Source organism: Oncorhynchus clarkii, chromosome 3 (assembly GCF_045791955.1).
Source record: "Oncorhynchus clarkii lewisi isolate Uvic-CL-2024 chromosome 3, UVic_Ocla_1.0, whole genome shotgun sequence".
Taxonomy (NCBI): domain Eukaryota; kingdom Metazoa; phylum Chordata; class Actinopteri; order Salmoniformes; family Salmonidae; genus Oncorhynchus; species Oncorhynchus clarkii.
This window is the reverse complement of record NC_092149.1, coordinates 74,967,374-74,983,995: the sequence shown is the minus strand read 5'-3', so window position 1 is coordinate 74,983,995 and position 16,622 is coordinate 74,967,374. Positions and strand designations below refer to the sequence as shown.

The following is a 16,622-nucleotide window of genomic DNA, read 5'->3' as shown; positions in this document are numbered from 1 at the left end:
TTCTCTTTCCCTCTCCTCTCACTTTCATCTCATCTTTCACTCAAATCTAATAACAAATCTAACATTACAAAACAATACACGCAAATCTCCAAAAAGAAAAAGAAAGGTGCAGTTGCCATACCAGGCAGTGGTACAGCCCGATAGGAGGCTCTCAATTGGAGACGTGCGTGGCCAAGTAGTCATGGGTGAACAGGGAGGACAGGAGGGGGCTGAGTACATACCCTTGTGGGCCCCACGTGTTATGGATCAGCGTAGCGGAGGTGTTGTAGCCTACCTTCACCACCTGGGGTCGGCCTGTCAGGAAGTTCTCCTTCTCCCTCCCTCCCTCCCTCCCTCCCTCACACACACACACACACACACACACACACACACACACACACACACACACAAAGCGAACCCACACACTCTACACACACAGTGGATGTGTGTTGATTGTTTTGATAATGTGATTTAAGTTTTTCACATGGTACAAAGAATAGAACAATCAAGGTGCTTGTCTAGATAAATCACCAGCGGACACATATTGGTGTTTATGCCTCTAGTGAGGCAATGCATCACTGCTGTAGCTATAAAAACTTCATCTGTAAATGTGCTTATATTATACTCATGTCTCATTTGCATAAAGACATATACCATTTTTGGGCTTCAGAAACCCCAGTCTTTCACACCTGTGCAATCATGTTAGTCTTGCTTGGTATGATACCATGTCCATTTGCTTATATTTCCATGGTCTTCACAGACAGAAGACCTAAGTTTTCTCACCTCTCCCTCAGTTGCTCTCTTCCACTCTCCGTGTACCTGTTTTGTTCTCCACTTGATCTCTCCTCTCCTCCCATTCCGCTCAGTCTGTCTGCCCCCTGATTCATTCCGTTCAGTCTTTCTGCCCCTGATTCATTCCTTTCAGTCTGTCTGCCCCCTGATTCATTCCTTTCAGTCTGTCTGCCCCCTGATTCATTCCTTTCAGTCTGTCTGCCCCCTGATTCATTCCGTTCAGTCTGTCTGCCAACTGATTCATTCCGTTCAGTCTGTCTGCCCCCTGATTCATTCCTTTCAGTCTGTCTGCCCCCTGATTCATTCCTTTCAGTCTGTCTGCCCCCTGATTCATTCCTTTCAGTCTGTCTGCCCCCTGATTCATTCCTTTCAGTCTGTCTGCCCCCTGATTCATTCCTTTCAGTCTGTCTGCCCCCTGATTCATTCCTTTCAGTCTGTCTGCCCCCTGATTCATTCCTTTCAGTCTGTCTGCCCCCTGATTCATTCCGCTCAGTCTGTCTGCCCCCTGATTCATTCCTTTCAGTCTGTCTGCCCCCTGATTCATTCCTTTCAGTCTGTCTGCCCCCTGATTCATTCCTTTCAGTCTGTCTGCCCCCTGATTCATTCCTTTCAGTCTGTCTGCCCCCTGATTCATTCCTTTCAGTCTGTCTGCCCCCTGATTCATTCCTTTCAGTCTGTCTGCCCCCTGATTCATTCCTTTCAGTCTGTCTGCCCCCTGATTCATTCCTTTCAGTCTGTCTGCCCCCTGATTCATTCCTTTTCTTCTATCTCCATCACTCTCGCATCTTTCTCGTCCTTCGTCCTTCCGCCTCTTCGCTGACCTGTCTCTCCTATGTTATTTTATCCCTCCATCACCCTCTCCATCTCTCTGTGTCAGCGACTTGAAAGCAGATCATCAGCCCTTGAAAAGCTGAATCATAATTACAGGATGAACCAATGTCACTTCAGTCCCTATTATGCTCCGGTGTTATTCAGGGAACGATCAAAACGGAACATCTGTAAACAAAATCATTACATTGTTTTTATTTATCCGTCTCTCTCTCACTCCAGTAGAGGAGGGTACATATAGATTAGACAATTAACTATTGATCATGGTTGCTGAAACATATTGTTTAATCACCCAGATTCTTCTAAACTACAGATTTGACACAGATAGCACAGCTGGTGTATATACAAAAATGTCTGTGTACTTTTAATCAAAGAAGACCATTGTGTGTGTGTGTGTGTGTGTGTGTGTCTGTGTGTGTGTGTGTGTGTGTGTGTGTGTGTGTGTCTTTGAAATAACAGCAGTACTCAGTGTTGACAGTGGCGTGCAGTAATGAGCCAGTTAGCATTCCCATGGTGCACTGCAGCTGGAGACGGGCTGACATTTGCACCGCCGCTGAAGGCCAAGTACCCAGTGGACTTATTATCGTTTAAGAGGACAGGTGCATACTGTGTGTGTCTGGGTCCAAGTGCATGCCTGCATGCGTGTGTATCCATTAGTATTAGCAGCTATTAATTAGACTAATTTGGCAGGTAATTTGATAAGGTTAACTGGTATAGAGTGATGAAGGTGATGGCGTGTGTTAAGCCTGGGGTGTGAGATGTTCAGACTGATTGGGTGATGGTGGGATTGTCAGGGGCCGTTAGACTGTAGTAGTTACCATGGTAATCCTCCTGACAATCAATATCAACTATCTGTTCATTAGAGCTTCAACACAGTGGGAATGTGATTAGACCAGAGATTAACTATGAGCTCAATAGGTTGTTCGACCAGACTCTAACATCAAGGGTCAGCTGCACACTCTAACTTCAGAGATCCCTAACAACAGTTTGTGTTGTGTTGTGTTTTGAACAGGATCAGGTTTAGGCAGGCTGTGGACCAGTCTTTGGGGATACAGTAACTGCTGTGTGATTGGCGGTTTGTCTGATACAACAGAGAGAAACAAGATAAGGAGAAGAACATACTAGAGGAACCTTGGATAATCTGGAGAACGTCCTGCTTTACACAGAGACTATGATAACGCTAACAGAACGCTAAAGGAAACCTAATGGAATGCTGAGTGAGGTCATGTAGCTGCCCTCTGACACCCCTGCATGTGACTACGCCTTCTGCGTCACCTCGGCTTTTCTAATTGGCTGGTTTGGAGAGCAACGGACCAATGGAGAAGAGTGCTGAGGAGCTGAACCTCTCGTTCCTGCTGGAGCATGAGCGAGAGATGATCCTCGGAGTCCTGCAGAAGGATGAGAAACTGAGGAAACTAGAGGAGAAGAGGATACGGTGAGGGCGGAATAAGTCTTCATCATTTTCATCATCATCACTGTACAATCCAATTCAATGATACATCTACTACTACAACTTCCTTGATGTTGATGAGGATTTTTTTATCGTAATCATCATCCTTATTCGTACCTCTGCAATCACAATACGACCACAACTTCACAACAACTACAATCACAATACGATCACGACAACTACTACAATCACAATACGACCACAACTTCACAACAACTACAATCACAATATGATCACAACAACTACTACAATCACAATACGACCACAACTTCACAACAACTACAATCACAATACGATCACGACAACAACTACAATCACAATACGACCACAACTTCACAACAACTACAATCACAACAACTACTACAATCACAATACGACCACAACTTCACAACAACTACAACCACAATACGATCACGACAACTACTACAATCACAATACAACCACAACTTCACAACAACTACAACCACAATACGATGACAACTTCACAACAACTACAATCACAATACGACCACAACTTCACAACAACTACAATCACAATATGATCACAACAACTACTACAATCACAATACGACCACAACTTCACAACAACTACAATCACAATACGACCACAACTTCACAACAACTACAATCACAATACGACCACAACTTCACAACAACTACAATCACAACAACTACTACAATCACAATACGACCACAACTTCACAACAACTACAACCACAATATGATCACAACAACTACTACAATCACAATACGACCACAACTTCACAACAACTACAACCACAATACGACCACAACTTCACAACAACTACAATCACAATACGACCACAACTTCACAACAACTACAATCACAATACGATCACAACAACTACTACAATCACAATACGACCACAACTTCACAACAACTACAACCACAATAGGATCACAACAACTACTACAATCACAATACGACCACAACTTCACAACAACTACAATCACAATACGACCACAACTTCACAACAACTACAATCACAATACGATCACGACAACTACTACAATCACAATACGACCACAACTTCACAACAACTACAGTCACAATACGACCACAACTTCACAACAACTACAATCACAATACGACCACAACTTCACAACAACTACAATCACAATACGATCACGACAACTACTACAATCACAATACGACCACAACTTCACAACAACTACAATCACAATACGACCACAACTTCACAACAACTACAATCACAATACGATCACGACAACTACTACAATCACAATACGACCACAACTTCACAACTACAATCACAATACGACCACAACAACTACAATCACAATACGACCACAACTATTACATCATAATACAACTACAATCACAACAACTACTACAATCACAATACAACCACAACTTCACAACTACAATCACAATACGACCACAACTTCACAACAACTACAACCACAATATGATCACAACAACTACTACAATCACAATACAACCACAACTTCACAACAACTACAATCACAATACGATCACAACAACTACTACAATCACAATATGATCACAACAACTACAATCACAATATGATCACAACAACTACTACAATCACAATACAACCACAACTTCACAACAACTACAATCACAATACGATCACAACAACTACTACAATCACAATACGACCACAACTTCACAACAACTACAATCACAATACGATCACAACAACTACTACAATCACAATACGACCACAACTTCACAACAACTACAATCACAATACGACCACAACAACTACTACAATCACAATACAACCACAACTTCACAACAACTACAATCACAACTTCACAACAACTACAATCACAACATCACAACAACTACAATCACAACATCACAACAACTACTACAATCACAACATCACAACAACTACAATCACAACATCACAACAACTACAATCACAACATCACAACAACTACAATCACAATACGACCACAACATCACAAAAACTACAATCACAATACGACCACAACATCACAACAACTACAATCACAATACGACCACAACTTCACAACAACTACAATCACAATACGACCACAACTTCACAACAACTACAATCACAATACGATCACGACAACTACTACAATCACAATACGACCACAACTTCACAACAACTACAATCACAATACGACCACAACTTCACAACAACTACAATCACAATACGATCACGACAACTACTACAATCACAATACGACCACAACTTCACAACTACAATCACAATACGACCACAACAACTACAATCACAATACGACCACAACTATTACATCATAATACAACTACAATCACAACAACTACTACAATCACAATACAACCACAACTTCACAACTACAATCACAATACGACCACAACTTCACAACAACTACAACCACAATATGATCACAACAACTACTACAATCACAATACAACCACAACTTCACAACAACTACAATCACAATACGATCACAACAACTACTACAATCACAATATGATCACAACAACTACAATCACAATATGATCACAACAACTACTACAATCACAATACAACCACAACTTCACAACAACTACAATCACAATACGATCACAACAACTACTACAATCACAATACGACCACAACTTCACAACAACTACAATCACAATACGATCACAACAACTACTACAATCACAATACGACCACAACTTCACAACAACTACAATCACAATACGACCACAACAACTACTACAATCACAATACAACCACAACTTCACAACAACTACAATCACAACTTCACAACAACTACAATCACAACATCACAACAACTACAATCACAACATCACAACAACTACTACAATCACAACATCACAACAACTACAATCACAACATCACAACAACTACAATCACAACATCACAACAACTACAATCACAATACGACCACAACATCACAAAAACTACAATCACAATACGACCACAACATCACAACAACTACAATCACAACAACTACTACAATCACAATACGACCACAACTTCACAAAAACTACAATCACAATACGATCACAACAACTACTACAATCACAATATGACCACACCTTCACAACAACTACAATCACAATACGACTACAACTTCGCAACTACTACAATCACAATATGACCACAACATCACAACAACTACAATCACAATACGATCACAACAACTACTACAATCACAATACGACCACAACTTCACAAAAACTACAATCACAATACGACCACAACATCACAACAACTACAATCACAACAACTACTACAATCACAATACGACCACAACTTCACAAAAACTACAATCACAATACGATCACAAGTTCACAACTACAATCACAATATGATCACAACAACTACTGCATTCACAATACAACCACAACTTCACAACTACAATCACAATACGATCACAACTTCACAACATCTACAATCACAATACGATCACAACAACTACTACAATCACAATATGACCACAACATCACAACAACTACAATCACAACATCACAACAACTACAATCACAACATCACAACAACTACCACAATCACAATATGATCACAACAACTACTACTATCACAATACGACCACATCACAACAACCACTACAATCACAATATGATCACAACAACTACTATAATCACAATACGACCACAACATCACAACAACCATGGTTACAACCATGGTTGTAATAATTAGTGACAATAACAAACTTGATAAGTGTTCTTCCTCTGTTTCTCTCTGTTGTAGGAAGCTGAAGAATGAGCTGGTGGAGATTAGGCGTAAGGGTTCGCGGCGCCCCCAAGAGGTCGGGGAGCGTCAATGCGCCCGTTGCCTGAAGGGCCTGGGCCTGATTTTCGACCGCGGGGAGCTCTGTGAGCAGTGTCTACAGCGTGTCTGCAGCGACTGTCGCGTGATGGCCCCTAAAGCAAAGCATTGGAAGTGCTCCATCTGTGCCAAAGTCTTGTGAGTCTGGGCAAAGGTATCAGGGGACAGGCCATGGTTTAGCACTACTAACAGTTGGGTGTGTGTGTGTGACTGTGTGTGTATGTGTGTGTATGTGTGTGTCTGTGTGTTTTATTTAAGGCCAGATGGCTCCTATTTGTTGTTTAACTACTCTGCAGCTGTCTTCATTTGCTCTGTCACATGGCGTTATCACTTATCTGGGCCGATTGACGTGAACATAAGAGCCGGTTAAAGCCAGGGTTAAAGTTGAGAGGTCAGTGTACCGTACAGGGGTCAGAGGTCAGGGGTCCCCTGTGTCTCTGATTGGCAGGGAGCTGAAGGTGGTGACCGGGGAGTGGTTCCTAGAGGAGCGGTCCAAGCGGTTTGACAAGGGGACAGTGCTCAGCAGTGATGTGGTCAAACAGTCTATCATGAGCAGCCCCGCAGGAAGCCCCCACAGGAAGTCCCCAGTGCCAGCTGACTCACCTGAGAGGCCTGACACCCCAAAATCAGGAAGAAGTGCCGTGAGGAACCTGGTGGATGGTGCCAAGAGGAAAGGGAAAGGGTGAGAAACACACACACATATACACACACATACACACATACAAACACATACAGTATGTACACCAACAGGTTTGGGCTGGATTACTTCAACATGTAATCAGTTGTCAATCACAGTTTGACCATTTACAATATAATTAAAAGACACAGGAGAAGATCACTGCACAGATTTAATATAAAGAGTAATCTACTACACAGGCAAGTGGAAAGTTGGGCTTCCATCAGAGAATGGGTTTCGTATTGCATTCACACACACACACACACACACACACACACACACACACACACACACACACACACACACACACACACACACACACACACACACACACACACACACACACACACACCACAGTCTGATGTGTGTGTGTATTGACTATGTGTGTGTGTATTGACTTCTGTTGGATCCTAGGATATTGATGGATAAGAAGGGCTGCCGTCCCAGCCTGAAGCCAGAGAACGGGGTGCAGGGTGGGAGTGTGTGTGCTCCTGTCCCCGACACAGACACACACAGCGTACGCAGTGCCCGGTCTGCACCACGCTCCACAACCCGCTCTGCGCCTCACTCACATAGGTGAGAACAAACCACCAAACCACACTCATGCAAGTAACACCCACCACAGGCACATCTCCACTGTCTAAAGGAAGTTCTTTACATCGTCTCCTTACGTTCATCATCTCCTTCCTTGCCTTGTCTCCACTCAGTTGATGTTACTGGATAGGTGAAAGAAACACACATAGGAAACACAAATAGGGCTCCCCAACTCTGGATTTCCAATTTAACCATATGTTGATGAATAATCATCTGAATTTCATGTGTTATCCCAGTGTGTGTGATGTTTAATGTGGTGGGGTGTATTCTGTCTTGTCCTCAGGGGTAGTGGTGTTTAATGTGGTGGGGTGTATTCTGTCTTGTCCTCAGGGGTAGTGATGTGTAATGTGATGGTGTGTATTCTGTCTTGTCCTCAGGGGTAGTGATGTGTAATGTGATGGTGTGTATTCTGTCTTTACCTCAGGGGTAGTGTTGTGTAATGTGATGGTGTGTATTCTGTCTTGTCCTCAGGGGTAGTGTTGTGGCTCTGGAGTCTTCAGGGATACGTACTGTACCTAACAACCTGCGCTCCCAAACCCTGGAGAGGGACAGGTCCCCTACACCCAGCAACAAGAGCAGGAGGGTCAGGGTCAGCAACCCAAAAGACACACACACACACACACACACACAGACACAGACACAGACACAGACAGACAGACACACACACACACACACACACACACACACACACACACACACACACACACACACACACACACACACACACACACACACACACACACACACACACACACACACACATAGACACAGACAGACAGACAGACAGACAGACAGACAGACAGACAGACAGACAGACAGACACACACACACACACACGCATACACACACACACGGATGGACAGACACACACACCAATAATCCTTTTATAGCATTATAAGGCTGCGTTGTAACAATAACTTATCAAGGACCCAAGCCCAACTCAGCTAATCCCTACCATTGTGACTCAGAGTTGTCATAATGCTTCAGCAAATATACATTACACCAAGGGCGTTGGTAGACGCAATTTAAGTAACCTAATTTATGTCCCTCTAACTGCCCTGAATGTCTCTGCTGTTCCTACAGCTATTGTATGCAGTAATCATGTTCCTATGAACCAGATTTATACTGTTAGCACTGAGACAGTATGCCCTAGGAGGAAGTCCACTGTAAGCAGCTCACCCTGCACTAAAATAAATAACATGAGCATATCTACTTCTGCTAAGCTTCCCAGTACAGCAATGAAAACAAGTAAGCATGGCAGAAGGCCATAAGCAAAGAAGAAAATGCTCCCCCAGAAGCGGCGTAGTGGCCGGGGACTTTAATGCAGGCAAACTTAAATCAGTTTTACCACATTTTTACAAGCATGCCACATGTGAAACCAAGGAAAAGAATCCTAGACCACCTTTACTCCACACACAGAGATGCATACAAAGCTCTCCCCCGCCCTCCATTTGGCAAGTCTGACCATAATTCTATCCTCCTGATTAGAGGTCGACCGATTATGGTTTTTCAACGCCGATACCGATACCGATTATTGGAGGGCCAAAAAAAGCCATTACCAAATAATCAGACAATTTTTTATTTATTTATTTGTAATAATGACAATTACAACAATACTGAATGAACACTTATTTTAACTTAATATAATACATCAATAAAATCAATTTAGCCTCAAATAAATAATGAAACATGTTCAATTTGGTTTAAATAATGCAAAAACAAAGTGTTGGAGACGAACGTAAAAGTGCAATATGTGCTATGTAAGAAAGCTAACGTTTAAGTTCCTTGCTCAGAACATGAGAACATATGAAAGCTGGTGGTTCCTTTTAACATGAGTCTTCAATATTCCCAGGTAAGAAGTTTTAGGTTGTAGTTATTATAGGAAATTATAGGACCATTTCTCTCTATACCATTTGTATTTCATATACCTTTGACTATTGGATGTTCTTATAGGCACTTTAGTATTGCCAGTGTAACAGTATAGCTTCCGTCCCTCTCCTCGCCCCTACCTGGTCTCGAACCAGGAACACATCGACAACAGCCACCCTCGAAGCATCGTTACCCATCACTCCACAAAAGCCGCAGCTTTTGGGGAACAACTTCTCCAAGTCTCAGAGCGAGTGACGTCACAGATTGAAACGCTATTAGCGCGCACCCCGCTAACTAACTAGCCATTTCACATCGGTTACACCAGCCTAATCTCGGGAGTTGATAGGCTTGAAGTCATAAACAGCTCATTACTTGAAGCATTGCAAAGAGCTGCTGGCAAAACGCACAAAAGTGCTGTTTGAATGAATGCGTACAAGCCTGCTGCTGCCTACCATCGCTCAGTCAGACTGCTCTATCAAATATCAAATCATAAACTTAATTATAACATAATAACACACAGAAATACGAGCCTTTGGTCATTAATATGGTCAAATCCGGAAACTATCATTTCGAAAACAAAACGTTTATTCTTTCAGTGAAATACGGAGCCGTTCCGTATTTTATCTAACGGGTGGCATCCCCAAATCTAAATATTGCTGTTACATTGTACAACCTTCAATGTTATGTCATAATTACATAAAATTCTGGCAAATTAGTTCGCAACGAGCCAGGCGGCCCAAACTGTTGTATACACCCTTGCGTTCATTGTGTGCAATGAACGCAAGAAAAGTGACACAATTTCACCTGGTTAATATTGCCTGCTAACCTGGATTTATTTTAGCTAAATATGCAGGTTTAAAAATATATACTTCTGTGTATTGATTTTAAGAAAGGCATTGATGTTTATGGTTAGGTACAGTCGTGCAACGATTGTGCTTTTTTGCAAATGCGCTTTTGTTAAATCATCCCCTATTTGGCGAAGTAGGCTGTCTTTGTTAGGTAGAAATAGTCTTCACACAGTTCGCAACGAGCCAGGTGGCCCAAACTGTTGCAAGAGAAGTGACACAATTTCCCTAGTTAAAATAAATTCATGTTAGCAGGACTGTTTTGCTAGCAGAGACTGGAATATGTTCCGGGATTAATCCAATGGCATTGAGGAATACACCACCTCAGTCATCAGCTTCATCAATAAGTGCATCGATGACTTCGTCCCCACAGTGACTGTACGTACATATCCCAACCAGAAGCCATGGATTACAGGCAATATCCGCATCGAGCTAAAGGCTAGAGCTGCCGCTTTCAAGGTGCAGTCGACCTACCAGGGTAGTTACAAACAGCACATGAATGAAATCATCAACATGTATTGATCACATCTTTATTAATGCTGCAGAAAGGTGTTTGAAAGCAGTATCCAGATCCATAGGATGTAGTGATCACAATATAGTAGCCATATCTAGGAAAACCAAAGTTCCCAAGGCTGGGCCTAATATAGTGTATAAGAGGTCATACAATAGGTTTTGTAGTGATTCCTATATTGTTGTTGTAAAGAATATTTGTTGGTCCATATTGTGTAATGAGGAGCAAACAGACGCTGCACTTGACACATTTATGAAATTGCTAATTCCATTTACAAATAAGAATGCACCTATTAAGAAAATGATTGTAAAAACTGTTAAATCCCCATCGATTGATGAGGAATATGAAAAATTACATGGTTGAGAGGTGGTATGAGGCAAAATAAATGGCAAATCATTCTGGCTGCACAACTGATTTGCAAATGTTCTGCAAATTGAGAAATCATGTGACTAAACTGAATAAAAAGAAGAAGAAACTACACTATGAAACAAGATAAATGACATAAAGAATTATCGTGAAAAGCTTTGGAGCACCTTAAATGACATTTTGGGAAAAAAACTCAGCTCCATCATTCATTGATTCAGATGGCTCATTCATCACAAAACCGACTGCTATTGCCAACTACTTTAATTCTTTTTTAATTGACAAGATTAGCAAATTTAGGCATGACATGCCAGCAACAAACGTTGACAATACACATCCAAGTATATCTGACTCAATTATGAAAGACAACCATTGTAATTTTGAATTCCGTAAAGTGAGTGTGGAAGATTTTAACAAATGATTGTCTATCAACAATGACAAGCCACCGGGGTCTATCAACTTGGATGGAAAATTACTGAGATAATAGCAGACAATATTTCCACTCTTATTTGCCATGTTTTCAATTTTAGCCTACTAGAAAGTGGGTGCCCCCAGGCTTGGAGGAAAGCAAAAGTAATTCCGCTACCTAAGAATAGTAAAGCCCCATTTACTGTCTCAAATAGCCGACCAATCTGCCTGTTACCAACCCTTAGTAAACTTTTGGAAGAAATTGTGTTTGACCAGATACAATGGTATTTTACAGTAAACAAATTGACAACAAACTTTCAGCATGCTTATAGGGAAGGACATTCAAGAAGCACAGCACTTACACAAATGACTAACGATTGGCTGAGAGAAATTGATGATGAAAAGATTGTGGGGACTGTTTTTTTTTACTTCAATGCGGCTTTTGACATTACCGATTATAATCTGCTGCAGGAAAAACGTATGTGTTATGGCTTTACATCCCCTGCTATGTGGTTGATAAAGAGGTACCTGTCTAACACAATACAGAGGGTGTTCTTTAATGGAAGCTTCTCCAACATAATCCAGGTAGAATCAGGAATTCCCCAGGGCAGCTGTCTAGGCCCCTTACTTTTTTCAATCTTTACTAATGACATGCCACTGGCTTTGAGTGAAGCCAATGTGTCTATGTATACGGATGACTCCACACTGTAAATGTCAGCTACTACAGCAACTGAAATTACTGCAACACTTAACAAAGAGCTGCAGTTAGTTTCAGAGTGGGTGGCAAGGAATAAGTTAGTCCGAAATATTTCTAAAACTAAAAGCATTGTATGTGGGACAAATCATTCACTAAACCCTAAACCTCAAAGAAATCTTGTAATAAATAATGTGGAAATTGGGAAAGTTGAGGTGTCATGGTCAAAACATATTGATACAACAGTAGCTAAGATGGGGAGAAGTCTGTCCATAATAAAGGGCTGCCTTACCTTCTTAACAGCACTATCAACAAGGCAGGTTCTACAGGCCCTAGTTTTGTCACACCTGGACTACTGTTCAGTCGTGTGGTCAGATGCCACAAAAAGGGCCAATTGCAATTGTCTCAGAAGAGGGCAGCACAGCTGGCCCTTGGATGTACACAGAGAGCTAATATTAATAATATGCATGTCAATCTCTCCTGGCTCAAAGTGAAGGAGAGATTGACTTCATAACTACTTGTATTTATGAGAAGTATTGACATGTTGAATGCACCGTGCTGTCTGTTTGAACTACTGGCGTACAGCTCGGACACCCATGCATACCCCACAAGACATGCCACAAGAGGTCTCTTCACAGTCCCGAAGTCCCAGAACAGACTATGGGAGGCGCAGAGTACTACATAGAGCCATGACAACATGGAACTCTATTCCACATCAAGTAACTGATGCAAGCAGTAAAATTGGATTAAAAAAACATAAAAATATACCTTATGGAACAGCGGGGACTGTGAATTAACACAAACATAGGCACAGACACATACATACACACACACGATAACATACGCACTATACACACACGTACACATGGATTATGTACTATGTGGTAGTGGTGGAGTAGGGGCCTGAGGGCACACAGTGTGTTGTGAAATATGTGAATGTATTGTAATGTTTTTAACATTTTATAAACTACCTTCATTTTGATAGACCCCAGGAAGAGTAGCTGAATGGGGATCCATAATAAATACAAATAAAAACAGACAGACAGACAGACAGACAGACAGACAGACATACAGACAGACACACACACACACACACACACACACACACACACACACACACACACACACACACACACACACACACACACACACACACACACACACACACACACACACATTGCATGCACTCATAAACACACACACCTCATAGCACACATACCTCATTAACACGTGTGTGTGTGTGTGTGTGTGTGTGTGTGTGTGTGTGTGTGTAGCCGGACGGAGCGGAGAGCGTGGCTAGTTTCCGCTCCAGCGACAGCGTGTTTGACAAGATGTCCGACACCGTCACCGGGCATGGCTGGACAGGGTCTGATACCGCCCCACCCACCATTGCTGTCTCCAGGGCCTCTGTGTCATCAGGTATCGTCATGATAACACACTCTTCACACCTCCAACATGTGTGTATCTGAACACTTATAGAGACTGGATTCTCTCTGTTTCACACCTCCAACATGTGTGTATCTGAACACCTTACAGAGAGAGACAGGATTCCCAGACAACGTTACTTGTTTACTTAGTTTGAATCTGACAGGGAAGAAGATTAAGCATTTAATAAAAACGTGTTCTATTAGACTGGGTGTATGGGAGCATGTGTTAGGAAGTGTTCTATTAGACTGGGAGCATGTGTTAGGAAGTGTTCTATTAGGCTGGGTGTATGGGAGCAATGTGTTAGGAAGTGTTCTATTAGACTGGATGCGTGGGTTAGGAAGTGTTCTATTAGATTGGACGTGTGGGAGCATGTGTTAGGAAGTGTTCTATTAGACTGGGTGTGTGGGTTAGGAAGTGTTCTATTGGATTGAATGTGTGGGTTAAGAAGTGTTCTATTAGACTGGGTGCATGGGAGCATGTGTTAGGAAGTGTAATATTAGACTGGGAGCATGTGTTAGGAAGTGTTCTATTAGACTGGGTGCGTGGGTTAGGAAGTGTTCTATTAGATTGGATGTGTGGGAGAATGTGTTAGGAAGTGTTCTATTAGATTGGATGTGTGGGAGAATGTGTTAGGAAGTGTTCTATTAGACTGGGTGCATGGGAGCATGCGTTAGGAAGTGTTCTACTAGACTGGGAGCATGTGTTAGGAAGTGTTGTATTAGACTGCGAGCATGTGTTAGGAAGTGTTCTATTAGACTGGGTGCATGGGAGCATGAGTTAGGAAGTGTTCTATTAGACTGGGTGTATGGGAGCATGAGTTAAGGAAGTGTTCTATTAGACTGGGTGTATGGGAGCATGTGTTAGGAAGTGTTCTATTAGATTGGATGTGTGGGAGAATGTGTTAGGAAGTGTTCTATTAGACTGGGTGCGTGGGAGCATGTGTTAGGAAGTGTTCTATTAGACTGGGTGTATGGGAGCAATGTGTTAGGAAGTGTTCTATTAGACTGGGTGTATGGGAGCATGTGTTAGAAAGTGTTCTATTAGACTGGGTGCATGGGAGCATGTGTTAGGAAGTGTTCTATTAGACTGGGTGCATGTGTTAGGAAGTATTCTATTAGACTGGGTGTATGGGAGAATGTGGTAGGAAGTGTTCTATTAGACTGGGTGCATGGGAGCATGTGTTAGGAAGTGTTCTATTAGGCTGGGTGCATGGGAGCATGTGTTAGGAAGTGTTCTATTAGACTGGGTGCGTGGGAGCATGTGTTAGGAAGTGTTCTATTAGACTGGGTGTATGGGAGCATGAGTTAGGAAGTGTTCTATTAGACTGGGTGCATGGGAGCATGAGTTGGAAGTGTTCTATTAGGCTGGGTGCGTGGGAGCATGTGTTAGGAAGTGTTCTATTAGACTGGGTGCATGGGAGCATGTTTTAGGAAGTGTTCTATTTGGCTGGGTGCGTGGGAGCATGTGTTAGGAAGTATTCTATTAGGCCGGGTGCATGGGAGCATGTGTTAGGAAGTGTTCTATTAGACTGGGTGTATGGGAGCATGTGTTAGGAAGTGTTCTATTAGACTGGGTGTATGGGAGCATGTGTTAGGAAGTGTTCTATTAGACTGGGTGTATGGGAGCAATGTGTTAGGAAGTGTTCTATTAGACTGGGTGTATGGGAGCATGTGTTAGGAAGTGTTCTATTAGACTGGGTGTATGGGAGCATGTGTTAGGAAGTGTTCTATTAGGCTGGGTGTATGGGAGCATGTGTTAGGAAGTGTTCTATTAGACTGGGTGTATGGGAGCATGTGTTAGGAAGTGTTCTATTAGATTGGGTGTATGGGAGCAATGTGTTAGGAAGTGTTCTATTAGACTGGGTGTATGGGAGCAATGTGTTAGGAAGTGTTCTATTAGACTGGGTGTATGAGAGCATGTGTTAGGAAGTGTTCTATTAGACTGGGTGTATGGGAGCATGTGTTAGGAAGTGTTCTATTAGGCTGGGTGTATGGGAGCATGTGTTAGGAAGTGTTCTATTAGACTGGGTGCGTGGGAGCATGTGTTAGGAAGTGTTCTATTAGGCTGGGTGTATGGGAGCATGTGTTAGGAAGTGTTCTATTAGGCTGGGTGCGTGGGAGCGTGACGTAGACTGGAGAGTTGTAGCACTTTGTAAGAATGAAGTTTACACGTTAAACTTTGACTAAAGCTGCCAAGGGCATAAGTTATTACAGCTCCTATGTTACTCTCTTCCTCCCTCCCACCCTGTTATCTCTCTCTCTCTCTCTCTCTCTCTCTCTCTCTCTCAATTTAAGGGTCTTTATTGGCATGGGAAACATATTTTTACATTGCCAAAGCAAGTGAAATAGATCATAGACA

At 42.2% G+C, this 16,622-nt stretch overlaps 1 protein-coding gene across 1 annotated transcript in view; it reads left to right on the top strand.

Moving 5' to 3' along the window:
- LOC139404010 (synaptotagmin-like 5) overlaps positions 1-16,622 on the top strand; it is an 84,742-nt gene that overhangs the window by 45,252 nt on the left and 22,868 nt on the right. Inside the window, exons 2-7 of the mRNA XM_071147178.1 lie at positions 2,612-3,034; positions 6,799-7,014; positions 7,325-7,558; positions 7,967-8,128; positions 8,618-8,735; positions 14,111-14,255. Of these exons, the coding sequence (XP_071003279.1) occupies positions 2,916-3,034; positions 6,799-7,014; positions 7,325-7,558; positions 7,967-8,128; positions 8,618-8,735; positions 14,111-14,255 (994 nt within the window). The 5' untranslated portion in view covers positions 2,612-2,915. The remainder of the gene's footprint in view (positions 1-2,611; positions 3,035-6,798; positions 7,015-7,324; positions 7,559-7,966; positions 8,129-8,617; positions 8,736-14,110; positions 14,256-16,622) is intronic.